This window comes from Phycodurus eques, chromosome 12 (assembly GCF_024500275.1).
Source record: "Phycodurus eques isolate BA_2022a chromosome 12, UOR_Pequ_1.1, whole genome shotgun sequence".
NCBI classification, from domain to species: domain Eukaryota; kingdom Metazoa; phylum Chordata; class Actinopteri; order Syngnathiformes; family Syngnathidae; genus Phycodurus; species Phycodurus eques.
The window spans coordinates 11,338,559-11,363,648 of NC_084536.1; the positions used below are offsets into that span (position 1 = coordinate 11,338,559).

The 25,090-nt window shown below is 42.0% G+C and overlaps 3 protein-coding genes across 10 annotated transcripts in view; 1 reads left to right on the forward strand and 2 right to left on the reverse strand.

Annotated features, from left to right (window-relative positions):
* Positions 1-8,621, reverse strand: part of lss (lanosterol synthase (2,3-oxidosqualene-lanosterol cyclase)) — a 29,408-nt gene extending 20,787 nt beyond the window's left edge. For all 3 annotated transcript variants that reach the window (XR_009769572.1, XR_009769573.1, XM_061692223.1), the window contains exons 1-10: positions 7,989-8,621; positions 6,924-7,033; positions 6,142-6,310; positions 5,068-5,206; positions 4,882-4,990; positions 4,663-4,784; positions 4,194-4,290; positions 3,525-3,660; positions 2,538-2,646; positions 2,294-2,412 (exon numbers count right to left, since the gene is read on the reverse strand). Coding sequence is in view for 1 of the 3 variants with exons in the window: in XM_061692223.1 (XP_061548207.1) it covers positions 2,294-2,412; positions 2,538-2,646; positions 3,525-3,660; positions 4,194-4,290; positions 4,663-4,784; positions 4,882-4,990; positions 5,068-5,206; positions 6,142-6,310; positions 6,924-6,937 (1,014 nt within the window). In the remaining 2 variants the exon portion in view is untranslated. The remainder of the gene's footprint in view (positions 1-2,293; positions 2,413-2,537; positions 2,647-3,524; positions 3,661-4,193; positions 4,291-4,662; positions 4,785-4,881; positions 4,991-5,067; positions 5,207-6,141; positions 6,311-6,923; positions 7,034-7,988) is intronic.
* On the forward strand, positions 7,809-11,503 carry LOC133410739 (endoribonuclease YbeY-like). Of its 3 annotated transcripts, none has more exons than XM_061692225.1 (4): positions 7,809-8,298; positions 10,093-10,269; positions 10,346-10,414; positions 11,379-11,503. In XM_061692225.1, the coding sequence occupies exons 1-4, from the start codon at positions 8,089-8,091 to the stop codon at positions 11,472-11,474; spliced, it is 552 nt and encodes a 183-aa protein (XP_061548209.1). In that variant the 5' UTR covers positions 7,809-8,088; the 3' UTR covers positions 11,475-11,503. The 3 variants fall into 3 exon arrangements, with proteins under 3 accessions (XP_061548209.1, XP_061548210.1, XP_061548211.1); XM_061692226.1 differs by having other exon boundaries at positions 10,138-10,269; XM_061692227.1 differs by lacking the exon at positions 10,346-10,414.
* usp37 (ubiquitin specific peptidase 37) overlaps positions 10,584-25,090 on the reverse strand; it is a 33,669-nt gene continuing 19,162 nt past the window's right edge. For 2 of the 4 annotated variants that reach the window (XM_061692219.1, XM_061692222.1), the window contains 14 exons: positions 22,970-23,093; positions 22,114-22,358; positions 21,926-22,043; positions 20,266-20,345; positions 20,009-20,167; positions 19,880-19,933; positions 19,521-19,668; positions 19,235-19,454; positions 18,361-18,530; positions 17,412-17,472; positions 14,248-14,363; positions 14,076-14,145; positions 12,887-13,025; positions 10,584-12,484 (listed from right to left, as the gene is read on the reverse strand). In XM_061692219.1, coding sequence (XP_061548203.1) covers positions 12,400-12,484; positions 12,887-13,025; positions 14,076-14,145; positions 14,248-14,363; positions 17,412-17,472; positions 18,361-18,530; positions 19,235-19,454; positions 19,521-19,668; positions 19,880-19,933; positions 20,009-20,167; positions 20,266-20,345; positions 21,926-22,043; positions 22,114-22,358; positions 22,970-23,093 — 1,789 coding nt within the window. In that variant the 3' untranslated portion in view covers positions 10,584-12,399. Of the gene's footprint in view, positions 12,485-12,886; positions 13,026-14,075; positions 14,146-14,247; positions 14,364-15,493; positions 15,613-17,411; positions 17,473-18,360; positions 18,531-19,234; positions 19,455-19,520; positions 19,669-19,879; positions 19,934-20,008; positions 20,168-20,265; positions 20,346-21,925; positions 22,044-22,113; positions 22,359-22,969; positions 23,094-25,090 lie in introns of those variants that run through there. The other 2 variants (XM_061692220.1, XM_061692221.1) reach the window with 2 other exon arrangements.

Below are 25,090 nucleotides of genomic sequence, written 5' to 3' on the forward strand. Positions count from 1 at the left end.
TCTGGCTCCTCTCACTGCGGAGGAGCAGCGGCTCTACTCTGAGCCCCTCCCGGATGTCCGAGCTTCTCACCCTATCTCTAAGGGAGAACCCGCACACCCTGCTGAGGAAACTAATTTCGGCCGCTTGAATCCAGGATCTTGTTCTTTCAGTCACGACCCACAGCTGGTGACCATAGATGAGGGTAGGAATGTAGATCGACCGGTAAATCGAAAGCTTTGCCTTTCGGCTTAGCTCCTTCTTCACCACAACGGACCGATACAAAGTCCGCATCACTGCAGATGCTACACCGATTCACCTGTCAATCTCCCGTTCCATTCTTCCCTCACTTGTGAACAAGACCCCAAGATATTTGAACTCCTCCACCCGGAGAGGGCACTCCAACCCTGTCCGACTGAGGACCATGGTCTCAGATTTGGATGTGCTGATTCTCATCCGAGCCGCTTCACACTCGGCTGCGAACTGCTCCAGTGAGTGTTGGAGATCACGGCTTGATAAAGCCAACAGACCCACATCATCTGCAAAAAGCACAGATGCAATACTGAGGCCACCAAACTGGACTCCCACTACGCCTTCGCTGCGCCTAGAAATTCTGACCAGAAAAATTATGAACAGAATCGGTGACAAAGGACAGCCTTGGCGGAGTTCAACCATCACCAGAAACGAGTCTGACTTACTGCCGGCAATGCGGACCAAACTCTCACACTGGTCGTACAGGGACCAAACAGCCCATATCAGGGGGTTCGGCACCCCACACCCCCGAAGCACCCACCACAGGACTCCCTGAGGGACAAGGTCGAACGCCTTCTCCAAGTCCACAAAACACATGTAGACTAGTTGGGCGAACTGTTCCATGGTCAGGACGAAAACCACACTGCTCCTCCTGAATCTGATATTCGACTTCCCGACAGCTCCACATCTCCAGCACCCCTGAATAGACCTTACCAGGGAGGCTGAGGAGTGTGATCCCCCTGTAGTTGGAACACACCCTCCAGTCCCCCTTTTTAAAAAGGGGACCACCACCAAGTCTGGAAATCCAGAGGCACTGTCCCCGGTGTCCACGCGATGTTGCAGAGGCGTGTCATCCAGGACAGCTCCACAAAATCCAGAGCCTTTAGGAACTCCGGGCGAATCTCATCCATCCCCGGGGCCTTGCCACCGAGGAGCTTTCTAACCACCTCGATGACCTCAACCCCAGAGATAGGAGAGCCCGCCTCAGAGACCTCAGACTCTGCTTCCTCATGGGAAGGCGCGTCATTGGAATTGAGGAGGTCTTCGAAGTATTCCCCCCACCGCCTCACAAAGTCCCGAGTCGAGGTCAGCAGTGCCCCATCCTTACTATACACAGTGTTGATGGTGCACTGCTTCCCCCTCCTGAGACGCCGGATAGTGGACCAGAATTTCGTTCTCCATGGCCTCACTGAACTCCGCCCACATGAGTTTTTGCCTCAGCAACAACCCAAGCGGCATTCCGCTTGGCCAGCCGGTATCCATCAGCTGCCTCAGGAGTCCCACAGGCCAGAAAGGCCGATAGGACTCCTTCTTCAGGTTGACGGGATCCCTCACCGCTGGTTTCCATCAACGGGTTCGGGGATTGCTTCCACGACAGGCACCGACCGACTACCTTATGGCCACAACTCTGGTTGGCCGCCTCGTTCTGCCAGAGGTGGGAGTTGAAGCTCCTTCTGAGAGGGGATTCCATCAGACGTTCCCAGCAGACCCTCACAATACGTTTGGGCCTGCCAGGTCGAACCGACATCTTCCCCCACCATCGGAGCCAACTCACCACCAGGTGGTGATCAGTTGACAGCTCCGCCCCTCTCTTCACCAGAGTATCCAAGACATGTGGCCGCAAGTCCAATGACACAACCACAAAGTCGATCATCGAACTGCGACCTAGGGTGTCCTGGTGCAAAGGAGGAGCTTATGCTTGAACATGAACACACGCTGGGCCAGGGGGCAATAAGTATACCCACACCTGCTTGGCGGCTCTCACTGCGGGAAACTCCAGAGTGGAAGAGAGTCCAACCCCTCTCAAGAGAACTGGTACCAGAGCCCAAACAGTGTGTGGAGGCGAGCCAGACTATATCTCGTCGGAACTTCTTGACCTCACACACCAGCTCAGGCTCCTTCCCTGCCAGAGAGGTGACATTCCACGTCCCAAGAGCCAGTTTCTGTAGCCGGGGATCGGATCGCCAAGGTCCCCGCCTTCGGCCAATTGCTCGCACTTTTTACCAATTTGCGTCAGAGCTAGGGTTTACTTAAAGACAATCGCAGGCAGGATTTATGCACTACCGGTCCAATGCTTATGCATTTGGTGAAGCGGTCGTCAGCCTCGATGTGCTCGTACAGTTCTTTGACAGCCATTCCTCTCAGTGTGGCACTGTGGTGGGCCTCGTACACGTTGAGCACAGCTGCAGAGAGGGAAAGGAGCAACAGTAGTGAGTCACAGGCCGAGTGTGAGGGAAATTCTTGGTGACAAAACATATTTATTTTTCTGTGAGGTAATAATTCTCAAAAGTTTGTTCTCGGTACTTACTGTAGGCCACAGTCAGCAGTGTGCTGTGAGGAGTGTACATGTCACAAGCTGCCACATTGTTCCTCTGAGCTGCCCAGTCAATGCTGGCATAGTCTTGGACATAAAGCTCCTACATGGGGGTAAAAAGTGAAATAGTAAAATTAAATCCACAAGCAGCTGTAAACCCACATTAGATGACATATACAAAAAGTTGCGCAATTCACCATCTGCCAGCTGTCTAATTGAGGCTCGTTTGAATGAATTCTCTAATAGGAGTTCGTCAAAATACAAACCCTAGAATTCACCAAAGATGGGAAAATTCTTGTTCAATTCCAGGCATGGGTGTTTCACCGTTTTCTGTGCATCCTGTTATGATAAATGTCCACCAAATTTCATGTTGAAAGGTGAAACTTGTGCAAGGGGCTAATTTCTTTCTCTCTCAAATCCTCAAAATTATGATCAAATCTTGATGCCATGCTCCGCCCACATTAAATGGCATAGGCAAAAAAAGCTTGGCAATATGGTTTTGCGCATCTGTCCAGGATACCTCCTTCTGATTGGTCCCTGAACTGGTCACCGGCCAATGGCAGGGCATACAGTATGATAAACGTGGTCACCAAATTTTGTGTTGATTGGTGAAACTGGTGTCATGGGCTAATTTTTTCCAACTTTCCACAGGGTGCCACTTGGTAGGGAGGATCATAGTGTAACCAACATGAAAACTCAAAACGCTGCCTATGGGTGGAAAACAAACAATTTTCTCATTCTTTCAGCAGTATTGAGTGAGTTGTCAGCATGTTTTGTCCCCCAAAATAGCGATCCATTTGTTGAATATATTTTATTTAAAATAATGTAATTACGTAGCAAACACCCCCCACCCCAACCACACACACCGAAGAGCAACAAAGACAACTCCATCTGAAACTCCGCCTGGGACTGAGATCGACCACATGTTTTCAATGGCGTGATATTCCATCGCCTCCTTGTGGAACAAATAGGTCATATCACCTGTCTGAGGCTGAGGACCAGGGTGTCCTCCTCAGCGACAAGTCGGACGGCGTAGCAGAAGCTCATGGGGAGGTACACCTGGCGACAGTGACACCACAGTGTAGACGGGTGGGCTGGCAGCCAGGTGGGGAACAACCTGTCATGAAATGGCCCAAAATGGAAGCGCTGAAGCACACATACAGCATGAAAACACATTACATGTAAGAAAATACTTTTTGTGAGTCCTAAAAGTAGACACATTTTTACCAGGATACACACGCTTTTTCTTTTTGTTCAATTTTGGGCGTAGGTCCTTGAGACTTTTTTTGTGTGTCCTATTATGATAGACACGTCCACCAGATTTCATGTTGTTCAGGAAAAATGGTGTCCGGGGCTAATTGTTTTCAAACTTTTCAGAGGGCGCTAGTGTTTTTTGTTTTTTTTTGGGAGGGGGGGGTGGAAGGTGGCAGCAATGAAGTTCCTGGGTCAGTTTGACCCAAGGCATTTTCAATTATTCAGACACGTCAGAAATGGAAAAAAGGGAAATGAAAAAAAATGCCAATGAAAGTTGTTTATAGTTCATGATTAACTCCATTACTAACCACTTCATAAATACTAAAAAAAAATTACTAAATCGAACCTGCTGAATATGATGCATTTGGCATCTATTAAGTAAAGTTTGGGTCTTACCACATCTCTGGTAAAAGCGTGTTCATTCCTTCCCAGCTGTAGACATTTAAAATAGCCAACCAGAATTTACCCCAGGACGGGATGCCCACCGCACCGCCTGCAGAAAACGTTCACAATTTCTCTGTCCTGCTTCTACACACAGTGTACAATCACAGACTGACATCAACTGGATCTCACAAAACTGAGACCATAGCTGTGCAATAGATGATATAGAGTTAATAACACATTGTACAGTAAGAGCAGCTAAAAAGTTGGGAGGTAAAACTTTTTTTCAAATCTAGATTTTTATGGGTCAATTTGACACACAATAAAACAGGAGGGTTAATAAAATGAGGGACGTTACCAAGCATTTTCTTTGAATCTTTTTGTTTTGTAGTTTAAAAAAAAAAGATTTTATGTGTCAATTTGACTCTCAATATAACAGAAGCGTTAACAACATAAATGCTATTAACTAGGACTTTCTTTGAACCTTTGCTGTGCAGGTTGCTCCTTGCTCGAACCAAGTCGGGATCATCCGGATCGACACCTAGAATCCTTAGCGAGGTGTAACTCAAAGCCGTGCCAAACACGGTCGCCTTGTCTTCAATATGTCTGCCGACACATAACGCATACAGCACAGTTGTCCTTCACACGTTGATAATCGTAGGACATGCTGCATGTGGAAAACACAAATGCACAGTTGCCTTACAGGCCCCAGCCTCCATCCGGCAGCTGAACAGAGCGTAGGTATCGAACCATCTCTTTCTTCCAGGCCTGGTCCAGAGGGATCTTAGCGGTATGGCAAGTAATCAATAGACCTGGAAGCGTATAACTCACCATTGTTTATTTTCATGACAAAATAAGGAATGGTCCCTTATCTTATGACTTGTCATACCTGGTAGAAGGAAAAGAGGTCCTCCGTAGTCTCCTGCCCAGTGGCCGTCCTCGGCCTGAAGGTGACTGTAGAAGTTCATACCTTTCAGGGCTGCATCTACTGCTGTGCGGGCGGCCGAGGAGTCGCGTACAAACTTGGTCTGTGGGGACAAATGCAAATTACAAACCATCAAAGTTTTCTGGATGGATTAGTTGGGGCTCATGTGGGTAAATTCCCTACTTTGAGCCTTAGAAATTGACCTCAAATAGCTGCTTCAGAATGACAAGGCAGACTTTCTGTTCAATTTCAGGTATGAGTCCTTGAAACTTTTTCGTGTTTACTCTTATGATAGACATTTCCACACACGATCGGTGAAACTGGTGTCCGAGGCTAATTTTTTCCAACTTTCCACAGGGTACCACAGTGATTTTTAAGGGGGTCGTGTTCAGGAGCCCTAAAATACAATTTCAGAAGTAGAATTCAAAATGGATAATTTAACTTTCCTTTTAGATTCAGTCAACAGCAATAATGTTCCTGGGTGAATTTGAGCTGTGACCCAAACGTATCAGAAATGGAAAAGAAAAATCTTAACTCCATTACTCACCATTTCAATCATGTACAGTATATGTGATTATACTTAAGACAATTCCCTTAATACTTAAAAATATATGTATACCTTAAACGTGTCAATTTGCACTGCAAAATAACAGGAGGGTTTGGTTGATGCACCTTAATTTCAATCAGATTTGGATGGTTTAATCACACTTGTTTATTTCTCAGGAACAGCAGTCATATTCCTGGGTCAATTTGATCGAAACAAAAACAATATTTACATCTCACTATTAACTCATTTACTTGCCATTTCCACCAGAATTTATAGTTGATTAGACCTAAGTCTTTATATTTAAAAAATACATTACAGCATACACACGCTTGTAAAAATTTTGAGTTTTTGTCTATGGTGTAGCCAACATGAAAACCAGAGAGCTGTCTATGGTTGAAAAAGAAGCAATTTTCTTAACGTTCCAAGGGGTACTACATTGCGTTTTTTAAGCATTATTTTAGGAAGCACACAATATGTCCCCTGGCACCCACCGTGTCCAAGCCTAAAGAATGGGCCTCTAGCATGGTCTGCTCCCTTTTTGGGGCATCCACATCCTTCACATAAGACCAGGTCTGCCTGCCCTCAGCATTAGAAAGCCTCCAGCGCCTCAGGTCTGTAGCTGGCTCAGTCTTGTATGGTCCCCCTCGCCTCCGCAAGTGCCTGAGAGAAGACGACAAAGGAAGTCAACATACTACGTACCTCCACAGTACGAACCACAGGTGGGACACTCGAGTCACATGGCTTGACTCGAGTCAAACTTAAGTTGCCAATTTTAGGACTTGGGACTTGCTTGGCTAATGATGATGAAAAAGCTTAACATGTTAATTGGGTAAGTACAGGTACAAAGTACAAAGTGGCTAATGTGCAAATAGATGGTGTGACTGAACAAATTTGTCTGACTTGACTGAAGACTTGCTTAACCTAAGCAATGACTTTACTCATGTGCCTCTGTGTCCGGGCTTCTGGGTAAAATATTGTTAACTCAACAATGACAAAAGTATTGACAGTAAGAATAGAATGTTGTACATCACAAACATTTGCACAAAACTGTGTTTGACGAAACTGTAGAAACATACGGAGATGTTTGTTAATTTGTTGGTTATTTCATTTCACTCAATTTAGCTAGAAGAGAGAGGTCAAATAGAATATTTGACGGCAACTTTAACATTGACAAGTTAAATCTTCATATATGTAAACTTATACCAGTCATAAAAAACAACTTTTCATCCAAAAAGGTCTTCATTTGTGTTATTAGGGCGTGCTAAACACTTACATTGTCTCAGTCATGCCCAGCAAACAGCAGCTCTGCACTGTATGGATGAACGGCTTCGGGTACCGCCGAAGGTTTTCACCTCTTATATGTTACCCATGGGAGATGTAGTGCTTTAAGAGGCATGAAACGTTAAAAAAATATTTAATTACACGACATTTCCCGGCAAGCTGAGCGAGACCATCGTGAAACACTTCACCATGGAAAGATATGACCAGAGGCAATTTGACCAATCAGACAGCGAAAGAGCAAGAGCATGGGCGGAGCTGGTTATAAGCTCCACCAATAAGAGCACTCCTATGGAAATGACTACACGTGCTCACATGTTGCTTCTGTTGATGTATTTTGATTTACACAAGTACATTTTCTAAGAAATTAGGATGAAGATTTTAAAAATAGGTTATTAAATAGGAGTCGAGACTTGGTGCTGCAGTTTTGCAGTTTTCATGTATTTATTCTATCAACAGCGAATCATTCACCTTCTAATATCACACATATTCGATTATTTATTCTAGAGATACAATCACTTAAAGACAAGAACCAGTTCCGCCCCTGTCACGTTTAAAAAAAAAATACTGCATCAAAATTTCACCCGTAAAAAAATACACGACTGAATATCCGGTTTCCGGAGAGACGACACAGTAACGTTGCATTCGCGGCTACTGGTAAATCGAAAAAGTACCACTTGGATACGACACAGTCGGCCATCAAAACGTTGCGGCCAAACGTGACTGACGATCTCAATAAAGGGTGCTTGCTTTGGTTGGGAATAAAGTTTGGCTAACGTCAACACATTTTTTTTGTAGCCTGCCTTATTTTATAAAAACACACACGGATGTCAGTTGTCTTGAACGCAACACTACCCCCCCCCCCCCCCCCCCCCCAGCTCAACCAGTGTGTATTCCGCCATTACGGAACGATTCATTGACTGAAACGATGTTAAAACAGCAACAAAAGACAACATTTTGAACCGAGTTTATCGGGTTTATCTCTACATTCCTACGGAAATTGTCCTTAAGACTCTACCCGCTCCTCGACTTTGTACTTTACACCACCGGCGTATGTCACCTTGATTTCAGACATGGCAGCTGTCGTGTGACTGGCAATCAGTATCCCCCCCAATGTGTTAGAAAGCCATAGTAAATATATAACATTAGCTATTTTTGAAATGGGTGTAGTGGTAAGGAATCTCCAAAAGGTGGTGCCTCTTCGCCGCGCCCGGCTCCGCAAGGACGTGAACACGCTCAGGCACATCCTGGGCATCCAGAAGTTCGACTTGGGCGTCGTTTGCGTGGACAACCGCAGGATTCAGCACATTAACAACATATACAGGAAGAAAGACGAACCCACGGATGTCCTCTCGTTTCCATTCCACGAGGTACATCAATTCATATATAAGCCAATGTAAACCTCGTATTGCCGCTGTAATGTATATGGATATGTTGTGTTTCATTTCCATAAGGATACAGTACGGATGGATTAACCTTCCTTTCCGTTTAAACCAGCATTTATAGTTGATTAGACTTATGCAGCATTTGCACTGACTAAAAATAGAAATATTCACTGTCGTCGGTGCCTAACTGACCAGGTTTGAGGGCAACCATGTTTGGGTGATGTGGAGCCCAAAAAATGTTGATAAACATTTTTTTTTTTAAATATCTTGTTAACTCCTATTTTACCGGCGTGGAGACTAGTTGGCGACCTGATGGCGACTCAAGTCTCTGCACCTGCACAACAACAATCATCGCGACTGCCGCACATTACCCGGTTTTCTTTGTTTTTAGAATTGTGAGAAGCCAAAATTGAAGTCACTATCAAAATTCAATTAATTGCCCAGCCTGCAAGTTGAAAGTGTAAAAGGATTTCGTCTGAGTTACATTCCCTGTGTGTCTACTTCAATAATTTACATGTGGAAACCTGTCTTGCGCTCTGTAGGAAATCAATAAATATTAACTTTCAATCTCCGTTTTTTTAAAAACACATAATATACCATAAATATACATAATTATTCATTAATATACACACACATATATATATATATATATATATATATATATATATATATATATATATATATATATACATATATATATATATATATATATACATACACACTGTATATAGGCCTATATCGGTGACTTTCGGGTGAATTGGTTGTCACCTTGTCTAGGGAGTCGTGACGTCTCCAAAGCATGGTCCTGGTGAGAGCGCAAGCAATATTGTGCTGTCCCGGAGTCACTGCAACTGATCAGCCTCGGCAGTTTCTGAGACTTCTCTGCCAGTGAGATAGGCCCTTTATAGCTCACCTTTTCAATCAGTATTTACACAGGTGCTGGACATAAAATTAGAATATCATGAAAAAGTTTATTTCAGTAATTCCATTCAAAAAGCAAACCTTGTATATTATATTCATTCATTACTTTTTCTTTTCCTTTCGGCTTGTCCCATTAGGGGTCGCCACAACGCGTCATCCTTTTCTATGTAAGCCTATCTCCTGCGTACTCCCCTCGAGCACCAACTTCCCTCATGTCTTCCCTCACGACATCCATCAACCTTCTCTTTGGTCTTCTTCTAGCTCTTTTGCCTGGGAGCTCAATCGTCATCATCCTTCTACCAATATACTCACTCTCTCTCCTCTGGACGTGTCCAAACCATCGAAGTCTGCTCTCTCTAACTTTTGTCTCCAAAACATCTAACCTCGGCTGTCCCTCTGATAAGCTCGTTTCTAATTTTATCCAACCTGGTCACTCCGAGAGCGAACCTCAACATCTTAATTTCCGCCACCTCCAGCTCTGCTTCCTGTTGTCTCTTCAGTGCCACTGTCTCTAATCCGTACATCATGGCTGGCCTCACCACTGTTTTATAAACTTTGCCCTTCATCCAAGCAGAGACTCTTCTGTCACATAACACACCTGACACCTTCACAGCCAAGAATTAAATAATGGATTAATAACTCACCCGTTATTACTTTCTTAGGAACAATCATGTTCCTGGGTCAATTTGAACAATGATTGAACATGATTCAATACCCTCACCATTTCAATGAGTAATGATAGTAGATTACACTTATTTAGCCACTTAGTAGTTAAAAAAGGGTCACTTTGACCCACAACAGAATAGGATGGTTAAGGCTATCCTTTCATACTGTACAACAATTTCTTACTTTATGAAGGACTTCTTGATCACGACATTTGAGTCTATTGGATTGGCATTCCAGGGCCTGAGACCCGGTAAGATCCCGTGTCCCCTCTACAGAGACGAGCTGAACCTCGGGGACATTTTCTTGGGCGTGGAATTTGTCATGCGACAGTGTCAGGAGTCGTCCACGGATCTGCATCGAGCACTCACCGTGAGTGGTCACATCAAACGTACTTATCCGAGCATGTGCCAATCGGTTTGTTGACGCCGCCTCCTTGTGTCTGAAGGTGGTGATGGCCCATGGTATCTGCCACCTGCTTGGCTACAGACATGAGACAGAGGAGGAATGGCGTGAAGTATGTGTAGAGACAGTTGTGAGAGAAGCAACCCACACAGATGTGTTTCAACCCTTCTGTTATGTTGTGGGTCAAATTGACTAATTTAAATGTTTTTAAGGTAGTTAGTGTTGTGCGTTATTCATGATTTATTAGGATTTTGTCATGCTTGGTATTTTTCATCGGTCAGCGACCCAGGAAGATTACTGGTGTTAATGAAACACAAATGTAACCGGAGAGTTACTCCATCCATATTTAGTCCTGAAGGAAATAGTGTAATAACCTTGTGTGTTAAATGGACCCATTTTAAATGTAGTTTTTCCAAGTGTTGTGGCTTAGTAACAGTTATCAATGAGATGAATAATACTCGGATTTTATTTTCCCATTTCTGACACTTTTGAGTAATCTGTTAAATTGATTCAGGTACATTACAGCTGTGCACTCGCACCGAAAGTGTAGGGGAAATGATGCACTTTACCTAACAATGGGTGGAGTGCAGCCCCTTGTCTCCTATTTGTAAAAAGCTAAAACATATTTTGGGTTTCTCTAGCAGAAAATATACAATTACCTCTTCTGAATCATCTTTTTTAGAAAAAAACTAAAGAATCACACACTGGGGAGGAGGGTGCTAGGCATATCCTACGTCACATCAAGGCCAACGCTCTGTTGTTGTAATGCAGAATTACAGCCAAGGGTCCAACAGAAGCTAGACACTGATGTCTTAACGGTGTTAAATCTCACACTGCAAAAACTGTTTTTTTTTTTTTTTTTTTTTTTTTTTTTTAAATGGATCAATTTGACCCAGGGTGTGTTTATCCATCCTGTTATGTTGGTCAAACAGGTTTGCTGTTCCTGAGAAACAGATGTAACAGGAATGTTAAATGTTGCATTTTTCTTGAAAGAAAAAACAAAAGCTGACATTTTGAGGTTGCAGTTCTTTAAGTGAAACCCGAACGTGGCATTTTGTGTTGCTGTGCCTCTATAGATGCTGCAGAAAGAAAACTACATTCTTAAAGAGTACAGCCGACTGACAGGGCAACATTTACTGCCCATGATGAAGCCATGCCAGCAGGACAGGTGACAGACTTGTGACCAGTTAATTAAACACCTAAAAACCAAATCTACGCCTATTGTAATATTTTATCATTAGAGTCTGCTGTAAGAATTACATCAGGTTAAATGTGGAAGCTGGAAAAGAAGCTGAACACAGCCAATTCCAGGAATTTTTGTGGTTGGAAACAATAGGTTTGTTTTATTTGCAAAAAGACTAAATGAGATTGATGTGAAGGTTCAACTTTAATTGGGTATGACAAAAGATCTTGCTTCCCTGGTATTGTGCGTCTTCACCGGTCAACTTGAAGTCGCAATAAATAGAAAAACTCAAGACTATAAAAATTGTTAAAGGTTTTGACAAAAATATTGGTGGGGGGAAAACAAATGTAAAGCTCACACATAACATCTATAAAAGATTTCTCAGGAGGCAGATGATCAAAACAAGACATGAGGGCTTTTTTGCTGGAAATCATTAACAGGGGTAAAGCACAAACAGCTCACCTCAGGAAAAACAAAGAAATCCACACAAAACTTGAATTGTGCCCAAAAAGATATTGCACTGACTGTACCTGCTAAATACAGCAACCCTCTAAACTCTAAATAATAGCTTATCCAATATAGTATATTTGTATTTACTTTATAAAGCAAAAAGAGGGTTTTGCGAGGAAAACATAACTCATGAAGCTCCCGTTGTGGCGTCTGATGTTTTTTTTAAGTCTACAAAACAGTTGATAAAACTGTAGCAAAGAAGAAATGTAGACCCCAAACCACCAAGGCAAATGTGATCAATCAAACATTTTAACTGCATCAGTCTCTTTGACAGTTGCAGTTCTGTAATGTGTTGAGGGAAACAAGTGCCAAAACTGAAAGGGGAAAAGAACAGCAATCAGTAGTACTAAAGACACCAGTCTAGTTAAGCTCAAGCTGTTTTGTGTCCGAAGAAGTCGCTGGGCTCAGAGGGGCTGCAGGACGTTTCTCCCCAAGTCTGAGACACTGCCGGTGGCTTTCTCCATTTCAGACAGCTGCTCAAACACGTCTCTGAGAATACACAGAAGAGGGGTCAACAATCAGTTAATCTTTGTCAACTGTAGACCTGTGAAGCCCTTTGAGACTATGTCATAAAGGGCTGTACAAATACACTTGACAAAATCAATTGATGCACGGAACCCCCTTAATCTAACCATGACCGGTACCATGACTGCCAACTTTTTTTCATTTTATTTACAAGCTGCCGCTTGGTGGTGGTTGTTTTTTTCCCCTGTGTTGCGAGACCGAATTTGAATAACAAGCAAACTTCATATACGCTGCCACTCGAGTTAAGTGAGAATGAAAAATAAATAAATAAATGAAAAGGCGCAATACGGTATCTACGCAACCAACATCTGCATTCGGCAAAACAAAAAGTAAGAAATTGGGGTCTGCTCAAATATGCACACTTACTTGTGCATGTAGAAGAAGATGTATCCACTACGGTCACGCTCTCGTTGGACGGCTGTCTCCTGTGTGCGCGACACATCCAGGTCATTGTACGTCAGCCACGACTGCTTCTTCATGTCATACACGTCGCTGATGTAATGTCCTGAGAAGATCAAATACATTAGTCAACAAATCATTACAGTGCATCTAGAACACAATCACAGCACTTCTTTTTCGCCCGCATTTTATTCTGTTACAGATACAGTGGAACCTTGAATAACTGGCTAGTAGGTGTAGAGGTTTTCCGTTAAATCGAGCATTTCTTTTGTGGCCTAAAATCACCAGTACTGTACAAAAATTAGTACTTTTTTTCACGGCCTAAATACACCTGGGACAGTACAAAATTATTATTAATTTAAAAAGGTTTAAAATGTTTGAAAAGTGGGTGGTGTGGTGATGCCTGATTAACACGTGCCTCACAGTTCTGAGGACCAGGGTTCAAATTGGGCCTCACTTGTGGAGTTTGCATGTCTCCCCGTGCCTGCATGGATTTTGTCTGCGTACTCCGGTTTCCTCCCACATTCCAAAAACATGCATGGTAAATTCATTGAATACTCTACATTGTCCGTAGGTTTGAATGTGAGTTGAATGGTTTATATGTGCTCTGGAATTGGCTGGCGACCTGTCCAGGTCCGCCACCCTACTGAGGATAAGTGGTTAAAATGATGGATGGATGTTTGAGAAGTTTTAAAGTTTATCAGAAATTACCTCACTGGTGCATTAAAGGGGTGATTTGGAGTTCTAACACCATTTTCTTTTAGAGCTATCTTGTTCAGCTGCATGGCCTTGCAGAATGGTGGATCTGTATTCCTTTGTGCTGGAACAGTGTTGCTGTGCAACAGGGGAGTTCGAAATACTCCCTCTGCTTATTTTTAAGTTTTTTTAATTATTCTGATGTTTCTTGAAAATGCAGCTAAACAGAAAAGTGTTTTAGGGGACGGACAGAGGGACAAAGTGGACAAGGAGACTAGGAGGGAGAACCACAGCAGAACAATAGACATTCGAACAAGTAAAATTACAACAGTCATTTGTAGATTTTGGGGGACACACCCCCCCCCCCCCCCCCATAATTGGGCATCCAGCTAACTCACACTGTTTGGAGTCGAAAAACATGAGCAGACAAAATAATAGCTGGGCAAAGGTGCTCTCTCACCAGAGGAGGAGCTGCTCCCGATGTGGCTGACGACACTGATGAGCCGAAAAGAGTTGGCCAAGTCCCCACACTGTGGATAAGAGGTGACTGGTTCTTCAGAAATATCAGTTGCAAACTTGTCCCCTCCAATGTTGTATCGAAGGCAGACAAATGTTGTACAGGTGTGCGCTACCTCAGCGTTCCTCTTGAGGTTCTCAGCTTCGGCTTCAGTGTACTCCATGTCAAGCATGTCTTCGTTGCCGGAATCATCATCAGAGCATATGAGCTCAGGCAAAGAATTGTTGAACTCTGTCAGAGTAAAAACATGTCTCTTTAAAAGGTGACGTTTCTAATTTCTTGTATACAAATAGTTGGATCTCTGCAGTACTTGCCCACCAACCAAATAAACATTTTATGAGCTGCAATTTCCCTAAACACGTCCCTGAGAAAGCCGTTCTAAATTTTAACGCATTGTGATGTCAAGATTGGGCTAATTTACTTAATACAACCACACAACGTTTCTCCACCCATTACTTTGGGCTGAGCGAAGAGCCGCCATTTTCAACATCGCAAACCCAGAGAAGGAAAGCCACCTCTATCGCCCAGGCTGTTCTCCTGAACTCTCAGGACTCTAACTTGTAGAACCCCTCATTTTATGCCCTTTTTTATGTATTTCTCATTTATGTTGTTAACTTGTGTCAATAAGTGTGCTGCTCTCTGCTCCCTAAATTACCTTGCAAGTAAAAATTAAGTTTTCCGAGCCTGAATACTCAGCCAAGTTGTTGATGTGGGGACATTTGTGTTTGGCTGTGTGATCTATTACACTAATGGCCTTTTCACAATGCACTTGCTCAGTGTGAAAAGGCCCCCATTGCCAAAGCGCAATGTCATGTAGTTCAAAACCAAGTCGAGTCCCATGAAATGACAAGTCCAAAGGCCTCTTTATAATCCCACGCTCGCGCGGCCGACAACGCCCACATTGGCCCACGCGGCCCCTCTGCGTCACTCGACGCGCACAGGGCAAAAATTGTTGCTGCACGTAGAACATCTCTCGTGATTGGTCCGTTTTAGTCACATGCTGTGATGACGTACTCAGCATGCCCCTTGGTTCTACATACCAGCTACGCCGCTGCCTTCTTGATCGATTTTGCAGCATAGTTAAACGTATCACCTGGTCATCTAGGTCCATTTGTCCAAACATGCAAACACCAAATGCATGAAAAATGTGACCAAAAAAAACAAAAACAAAAAAATATTGTGGGAGGGTCTTGGGGGATACCCCAGGCCACTGGGGAGATTTTTTAACATAAATTAAGCAATCTGGAAGACTCCGGAGAGTACAATAAGGCAAAAAGAATATTACAATTCTTCACACAGAAAAACGTATTTACACCGCTCAAGTACATGTTGATGTACGAAGATCAAAATTAAATTTGCCTCATTTCTTTGCCTTTTTGTTCTGCCCTCCAACTTGAGTCAGGGCCACCTCCACCTGCACCTGATGCCTGCTTCAAGCTGTGCCACATGAATAGCATCCTCCTCTTTAAGCACTCTCATTCTGGAAAAGAATTGACTAAAATCATTGTCTGTTTCACGTCATTTTTCACTATTACCAACCAATTACCAATCAAAAGCTAATCCCAAATGCATCCTCCATGAAAATATTAAGTGTAATATTTTTCTGTTTTATTGTCCATTTCTGAATTTGAACTTAGTTCATTCTGTGTTGTGACATAATCCCTAACATCGCTCCGTCGCTAATACATTTAACATTAACATCCGTAAACTAATTCGCTAATTGTGGGCGTGTTTCCTAATTAATACAAGATGTAGTAGTGGATCAACTCTTGTCGCCGACGTTACGTGTGCTTCGCGGTTCTGCTGGGACCACAACCATGGCCACGACCCGCAGCACTTCAACGCGACAATACAAAAGACCAATGCAACAAATACGACACAGGCCGATCTGATGAGCAAAAATGTTGCTTAAATGTAAGAGTAACAGAGGATGTCCGCTCCAGAAGTAGGTAGAGTAGCCAAATATTGTACTCAAGTAAGAGTACTGTTACTTGACAGTAATATAACCAAAGTAAAAAGGAGTCCCCCAAAAAAATTTTCCTGAAGAGTAAAAAGTACACAGTGAAATAATTACTCAAGTACTGAGTAAACAGTGAAGAACTTCAGATTTTTTTTTTTAACCACAGCATGAACATCAATAAAAAAAATAAAAATAAAATGTGAATGTGCAAATTCTGATACAAGTGTGTGTGCGCACAGTCAAAACTACAACAACACATCTGCAATTTACTGCACGGTGCTTTCTAAATAAGTGAACTGAAATATCCACGTTTGTGCAGACAAATACTACAATACATGGAAGGTGTTGTTTTTGTTCGTCTAAATGTAAACAAGAGTAGCTCGCCGTTGCCTTCATGGTAATGACGACCTTCCCAACATGCCCGCCATGTAGGCACGACAATCAGCCGGGCTGACTTATCTAGTGTTAATAACTATGCCCGAGGAGCCCAATAGAAGATGTCGTGTGAGGTCATGTGGCTTTCTTGTGTTGTTTGATTGGTGAACTAGACTTCAACGTCACTAGTCACTTAAATTGGATTGACGCAAACAGTGCCTGATGCGGAAGTCGTAGTCTCGCGCACGAAATAGTTGATAAATAAGCAATAACTGATAAATAAAAGTAGCGAGCGACATTTAGATCATTGTAACGGAGTAAAAAGTACCGTTACTTCTTAGCGGCAGAAGCGGCGCAAGTGTTTCTTCTGGTCTCGTCAACTCCTGGGACTTATCCAAACCAGGTCCCGAGCGTACAGGCGGAACCTCAGGCCAATGCGTTCGCATATTAATCCGCCGCAGAATAATATTCAGAAATTAAATGTGTATGTGTGGAATGGATCAAGCTGCCAGCGTTCAAGGACTACGAAACAGCCTATGACAACAGCTTTTATAGGGACCCGCTTTCGAAATATCCTCTTTTTTTCTTCACCCACGTGACACGTCCCCTCCTCTGTGGGGTTGTGACTTGTGAGTCGTGGGCATACAATCAATACTTGGTATGTGGATGTGTGGAATGGATCTAGCTGCCACTGTTCAAGGACTACAAAACAGTCTATGACGACAGCGAGCGAGCGACCCTCCACCACTCCCCAGGAAAAACTCATCGGATCTATACGATTCACATAAATGGCCTATTTTGTTATTTTGAGTTCAAAACGGCGATTTTCCCCAAAAGGCGCCTGATTTGTATGTATGCATTCACAAGACAGAAGGTAGATTGAAAGAAAAAGTGCAAGGTGTCCTCCACTACTCAGGGGCACACACCAAATTGACAGTTCCCACCTTGCAAGCTGAGCTCAGTGGCCCGCTTTAGATCGTCATCTTCTCTCATCTCTTGGGCTTCCTGTTTGAAAATCCAGCAAGAAGAAGCCATTTGATTAGCAGTCTACTTGTTGAAACAGTAAAAACATTCATTAGATCATTTAACACAATTATGTAATATTTACCATAATTTCTCATGTATTTTTACAAATTTTTTTACTCCAAAAATTGTCAAGTCATTAGTGCATATTATACTTAGGTATAGAGGAAAATGAAAAAGACTTGTCACATTTTATAAATGTATGCCGCCATCTCGAGATTATGAAAAAGATGTAAACATTAATTCCAATATGCCACTGCCCCCTAGAGGTTATGAAAAAGTTGTAGCCTACACTTTCATTCCAGTATGACAGGGGTACATATGACTGCATTTATGTACAATTGTGCTCATAGCTTTACATACCAAGGCAGAATTTGTGAAATATTTATTTTTTTAATACAACTGATGAGTGAACAACAACAATTAATTTCTGTATGGTTATGCTTTGTTTAATGATAATGTTTTTTTAAAAATGCTTGACAGTTTAATTTGAATCCCATTCAAATAAAAAATAAATGTGTTTCACCTGGTCCATGTTTTCTTTTAAAGAATTGTACACATCTTACAAATTGTGCCTCGGTAATCAAACATATGAGCAGATCCATGTGTTTTCTCATCAACAAAACAAAACTAGGGCTGTGAATTTCAAAATACGAGCAAGCAAATAAAATAAAGTATTATGTGTTCAAATAAAGTGCTTAACTTCAGATAAATTATTTGAAAAAAACATGGGTAGAAGCAAAACCATGCATTGTAAAAATGCATTATACATCGCTAGAAAGGTTTTCCAGGACTTTGAGATCAACTTTGGGGGTGCGTATTATACATGGGTGTGCAATATACACAAGAAATTTCGGTAATAAGACATACATGCTCCTTGAGGCTCTGTGCCAGCGCTTGCTGCAACTCCTGATCTTCCCTCTCCTGATCCAAGTTGTACTGCTGGACCCAATCCATTTCCCCCTGATGCACCTGCGAGCTCTCCGGGGTTTGGTTCTCCTTGTTCTCGTCCATGGTCAAGTCCAAGGAATCCAACACATCTAAATCCAGGTCAGTGACATATGATGTAAACCTCTCCACTCTAACACAGAATTAACCCCCCTGTTAAAGTATGTTGCAGGTCAAGTTAACAAAGTTGAAACGCCCCAAAAAGTGTTTTTTTTTTTTTTAAATTGATATATATATATATATATATATATATATATATAGATAGATAGATAGATATATATACATAGATAGATAGAGAGAGAGAGCTCCCCTTTTACTTTTTACTATATTTTAATATACATCTTGAAATATCTTTGAATTTACATTGTATTAAATGTAAGGACCCAGCAGTGACACAAGACGCTAAAAAGGGCAGAATATCTATTCAACACATTCTTTTCCAGTATTCACACCCCAAAACATTTTTTTTTAATGAAAAAGAAGTAGTTGCACTATGTATTGTCTGCACCAGCAGTTCTTGGGGGCAGTAAACCTGGGGCCCTGGGTAAGTCTGGGCCCCTTCTGTGCCCTCCCTTTTGTCTACAAATAAAAGCCTTGCATGCATAACCTTTTTGTTATTTTGTCAGTCAAACTGATGGTATATTGATTGTTATAAGGGCCTAGAGGGGGGCAGATATGTAAATTTTTGGATGGTTAAACAATAAGCAGGTTACAGGGACCCATGAACATTTGTGGTCTACCAAAGACAAACATAATAGGAGGGTTAAAAAGATAAAGCGGTCTTTTACACACATACTTGCAGGTTGTTTACTGTCTGTATCCAGCAGATCTGTGTGATAGGCCAGTTCATGGGCATCCGTGTCCCCGAAGCCCGTGTCTGGACTGCTCGTCGGTTCGTCTTTCAGGGGAGACGGCGCAGTGAGACCGGCCTCCTGGCGACTCAGCTCCAGTACGGCCTCTAACATTTCGTCGTCGTTAATCCCGCTGAATTCTGCCGGATCCATGGGAACTCCCCGCTGAGAACAACAAAAGCTGTGTTAGGAAGTGGGGGGAGCAAGATTTGAGTTTTTCCAGATGTTCACCTCTTCCGGTCGTTCGTCATCTTCCGGGAGACAGGTGCTGATTCGTCTTTTGCCGCTTGCGCTCACCTTTCTGGTCAGCTCCTCCTCGCTGTCCGAATCCACTAGTGCAGATGTGTTGTTGGAATTTACCAACTTCCCTCCAACCCTCCTATATCCCATATTAATCAGGTTTTAATTACATTTTAACATGGCACAAGCAGGGAACAATGACATAACTGAAAAAGAGTAGTTTGTTGGATGTAAATGCAAACATTTAAACCTGCTGTTAGATTTCAGGTCCAACTGACCCCTGTTAATAATATTTTAAAAAGGCAGAAAAAATTTTTATCTATGAGAGAGAGTGAATAATCAGAATTTACCGCAGCGGTGCCGTGGATGCATTGAGTGTCTGTGAGGTTTTGAGTGCTCTGGACCTTAAAAGACAGGAATTAAAAAGCATTATTTTGGAGTAAAATGGGGAGTGGAATGAAGGTATCTAGAGGTCTTACGCTTGAGAACTCCAGCTGAGACTGATGGGGGGCCGAGTGGAGTCAGTGCAATGTGACAGCAGAGTCAGGTAGCGAGGTATCACTACCTGTTGGCCCAGCTTGCTGTTCAGAGACAGCTGGGCATTAAAACTGTACCTTTTCAGGTGGAGGATGAGCACTCTGCAGGGGAAAAATAAAATATCTATTAGAGAAAAAGCATTAGCCTTCTTTGTTTACTATTTTTTATACGAATACTCTGTGTTTGTGTGTTCAGGTACCTGGGTAGTTTGCTGAATTTGTGTGTAACCGTGGCTGCTTTCCCACTGCATTTCTCACACGAATATTCAATTTCCTCTAGCTGTAAAACGAAAACATTCTTTAACGTGTTCCAAATGATTACGCATATTTGATTTAAAATGAGTTTTAGTCTTTTTGGGGAGGTTTTAGCAGGTTTCTTCTTAATTTTGTATTTATATTTTAAAGCTTTTTGCATAGTACCAATACAAAATACAAATGAGAGTTGGTAGTATTATCTTTGTCTACTTGAAGTTGCGATCCTCACATTCTACACTGTAATATCTGTGACTTTGAATGTGTGTGTGGCCTTAAAATGTGGGGCCTGGCCTTTTGAGTGATAAGGGAGTCGGAAAATGGGTGTAGAGTTGGCCGGCTTTGCGTGTTGAGTTACTTGTGTCAGTTGTGGCCATGCAAATAGTGTATAAATGTGCTTGCTACGTGATGATTTTGTTACGGTTTGTTCTATTTAAATTACCTAATGATGTTTACTTTACCACTGACATGCAGTTGCGTAAGCCAGTTCTACTTTACAGTCGACGCAGTACACCATCTTTTTTTTTAATGATTAAAATGATCCCAAACTTTAGACTTGACTTGTCTTTTGAGAACTCTTGCTTCCTGGGTTGTGCTTTTTACTACATTAGTCCGCAGTAAAATTAGTCCATGTGGAAAAATTATCACTGCAAAATCTAGCAGGATACTGTAGCTTAAAATTCCTGGTATACAATTACACACATGATTTAAAAATATGCAGAAAAAAATGCAGTATATGTGGAAATTATTACTGACCATTTCTTGATTTGAAAATAATTTATTTTAATAATTTAACTTTGTGTTTTGAATATCCAAAGGTGCGGGTGAACAATTGAAAAAAACAAAACAATATTTTTGTGAGAGAAAATAGATCTACTTTTAAGGCCATATCATCTAGTCCTAATTTAAAGCTAATATAATTGTAAACATTGTATTCACTGACTTTAGGAAAATGAACAAATACGACCTAGGTCTAATGATTTGGAAGACAAGTGTTTAATTCAGTCATAGCCTTCATGTTCAATCCAACAAGAAATATGTTTAAAGGTCCCATGCCATCAAAATCCTCAACAACACCTGGCGACAGTGAGTGGATTCCTCCTGTGTTTACATGCCAATGTTGTTAATGACATGAGTCGTGGGCATACAATCAACGCTTGGTGAATTCTGCTTCACGATGATAGTAAGATCCCCACATCAAATCAAATGAATGCGATGTCGCTTTGAAAACTGGGCCTCTCCACTGATAGCTAATTACCGTCTAGCTGTTTTCCATGTTAAAATTGTGGAAGATGTGTGATACAATCAGAGCAAAGCTAACATACATGTCACATATTAATAAGAAATCCAGCCGTCTCAACTGCCAGGTCTTTCAGACAAACTAAAATAGCCCGAAAAAGGACTTTCTGGGCATTTTCAACCCAAATTATCTTTCAAACCCGATAAAAGGACATAAAAAATTATGAGTAAATGAAAAAAATCTGATAGCATGGGACATTTAAAGCTCAATCACTGCCATTGACGGCTGTTGAATTCAAATACCCATGTTAACATGCAGGACTGGCAGTGAAAGAGTTTTAGGATAGAAATGTATCTAAGTTAACTCACCCTGAAAAAAAGATCCAGGGAATCTTGGACAGATCGAAGTGGGAGTGTGTTTTTTCTGCGAGGTAAGTCGATGGACAGGTCGTTGAATTGCTCACGCTTGGTCACCACTTCGCCACAACTGCAAAAACAGAGTTATTACACGGGTTTTCGGCAAAATCCATACTGTCAGCCAAACAACAGAGCCTTACCATTTGCAGGTGATAGTGTGCTGCACTTCAAACTCCATGTTAACAGCCACAGGGCAGGTGTAGATGCGGGAGGTGTCCGCTTCTTCGCCGGGGTCCACCTTGGCCTCATGGTTACTCTCACACGTCACCGATGAATAGGAGGAAGAGGAAGAGGATGCAGATGCTTCATTTGTCCAGCTTTTGTTCATTTTCTCCACGTCGTCTTTCAGCTGGTCCAGACACTGGCTGAGGAACTCATGAGCGTCCTGGTAATGTAGTTACATACAGTGCTGTGAAAAAGTATTGGCCCTTGTTTCAAATTCCTTATTTTCTCACAGTTTCCCCACTTTAATGTTTGAGATCACCAACGTAAATAGACAAATATAACAAGTTGACTTAAAATGCTGTTTTTAAATAGTGATTTCATTTATGAAGGATAAAAAAACTTCAGTTACCTGGCCCTGTTTGCAAAAAGTAGTAGTCATGGCCCCCTAAACCTAATCCTCAGCAGGAACAACTATCTATAACTGGCAATGAGTCTTTCAAATCTTTCAAATATTTTTGGCCCAAAGATCTAAAAAAGCTGCAACAAAATGACACCATCCAAAGAAATTCCAGAACAGCCAGGAAATAAAGTAATTGACATCTATCAGTCTAGAAAGGTTTACAAAAGCTTTAGGATTCCAGCGACCCATAGGGAGACCCGTTATCTTCTTATGGAGAAAACATTTAACAGTGGTGAACCTTCCCAGGAGTGGTCGGCCTACAAAGATTACCCTAAGAGAACAGCAATGACTCATCCAGGAGGCCACAACTTTTTTTAAAACACAAACGACCTGTAAAAAAAAAAAAATTATCCTTGGCATCCATATCTTACATTCTGCATATTTCCAGAGAAACGCTCAGCGGTAGAGGAGATGGCACTTTTAACTTTCCTCAGCAGGTCTTTTTGTGTTTCCGGGCAGCCCACGTCCTTCTTTGCCAGAAGATGAGCGAAACGCCTAGACGTAACAATACGAGCAGATGACAACTATTTGAACAAAACCTTGGAGATTTCAAGAAGTGGATACTGGATTTACACTGCACGACCAAGAGCCAAATTTAAAGGAAAATAAGGAAAATATACTTATTAATTGCATGTTTATAAACAGTTGGGTCTCTGGAGTACAAAGGAGTATTAGGGCAATACTGAAAGTATTTTTAAATAATTTTAGAGATTCTGTATATTTTGAGATTAAATTCATATGAGAATCTGTATAATATTTGAGAAAAATAAATTATATTGACATAATAATACACGAATGTAACCGACACACCACTAAAGATGACACCCAGCAACACCCAGTCTCGTGCTGTTCCGCATACCTGCCTTGGCTCCCCACTGAATCAGTCTGCGTACACAAAACATCTCAGGAAAACCTTGTCTGTTTATCAAACAAGAAGCACGAGGAGGCTTAACTTCGCGCATGGACGCTAAACGAATTACCAGCCAGTCCCAAGTAGCTCATCAAAGATGAGACACACACAACTGGTTTCTCACCAAGAGGCTAAATTAATTAACTTCCACCCCCAGCCAGCCTGAAGAGTGTCACCAACAAAGACTTATTTTCCCTGCTGTTTTCAGTGACATTTGTTCCTCCCGTCTGGGACAATGGATGGAGCACTAGCGACACCCACAGGTAGTGGAAAGCTACTGCAACCCTGGATTAACTAATCACAATCTTTACTGGATTTGAATGTTATATAATATTTTAAGAACATTGTATGAACACCACCAGCGGTACCATCGCAATAGCGCCACTAGTGATTGTATTTATGCAAATTTGAATGTCTAATGTCCAATCTGTTTGTCAAATGAACAGGATGAAATGTTTCACCCCACACAACAAATGCCACATTGCAAATATTACAATGTTCTCAACATCCACATACAATTGAAACATTTGTTACAGGGATTAAAAAGGATGTGCGCGTGACAATGCAAGATGGATAATGGTCTCGTTATCTTAAATCCAATAATTAATATTTTATCAAGTTAAGTGGGCTGAAACATCCATGTTTGGGCAGTCAAAGTTTAAGACTATGCTGCATGACAAAGCTGTTGCTTTTCAGAGTCTGTAAAGTAAACACTCGTGGCTGTTCCCCCCCACCCCCAAAATGAATCACTTTGATTGGCCCACAAAGGGTTTGGGTGTGGTCATGTGACTGCCTTGTGCCATCAGATAGGTGAATTGGAGTCAAATGACAAGTGATCACGGATTGGTGCAACTGCTCCCGATGCTGAAGTCGATGATAAAGTCTAAAAATATATAGCACACGCAACAATTGATAAATAAAAGTAGAGAGCAGCATGTCGATCATTGTAACGGAGCTAAAGTATCGATTCTTCTTCACATAAATACTCAAGTAAAAGTAAAAACTATGTTGCATTCAAACTACTCTGACAAGTACAATTTATCTAAAATGTTACTTGAGTAAATGTAGCGTGTTACTTTCCAACTCTGCTGCTTACACAATGACAAGTCATCGTCGATTAATAACCTCTATTGTCAAAATGAACGCTTAATGAGTCAAAGACACCATCCCACTGCTGTCTCTCGCCTCGGTTTACCTGGCTGCAAGAGGAGCACAAAATGAGCTTGACCAGACACGCACGTACCACCCTATCCGCGACTCATAGATAACTTTAGGGACAGTTGGAACTTGGGACAGTTGGAACAAGTTGGAACTTGCATAACTCTTGGAACAACAGTCCATGTAACAACTGAAGGTTTTGCTAAAATACATTGTTGAAAATCATTGCCTGCTCCTTTATTTTTTTTCTTTTACTTTAAACTATACTAATATACTGTAGCAAGTTGCTATCCTGTCGTTGTGTTACATGAGTTGGTGTTAAAAGTTGTACAAATTCCTACTGTATCTTGAAGGTACCTGAATGTAATTGGATGAACGTGCTGGGGGTGGGATATTTAGGACATTGGAGCAGCCAGGGAGGGAG

Bases quoted from the DNA above. Each gene is read 5' to 3' on its own strand.
- LOC133410739 (XM_061692225.1), top strand. From the start codon at position 8,089: ATGGGTGTAGTGGTAAGGAATCTCCAAAAGGTGGTGCCTCTTCGCCGC. The intron at 10,270-10,345 runs GTGAGTGGTCAC...TTGTGTCTGAAG, and splicing joins ATCTGCATCGAGCACTCACC to GTGGTGATGGCCCATGGTAT. The intron at 10,415-11,378 runs GTATGTGTAGAG...GTGCCTCTATAG, and splicing joins CAGAGGAGGAATGGCGTGAA to ATGCTGCAGAAAGAAAACTA.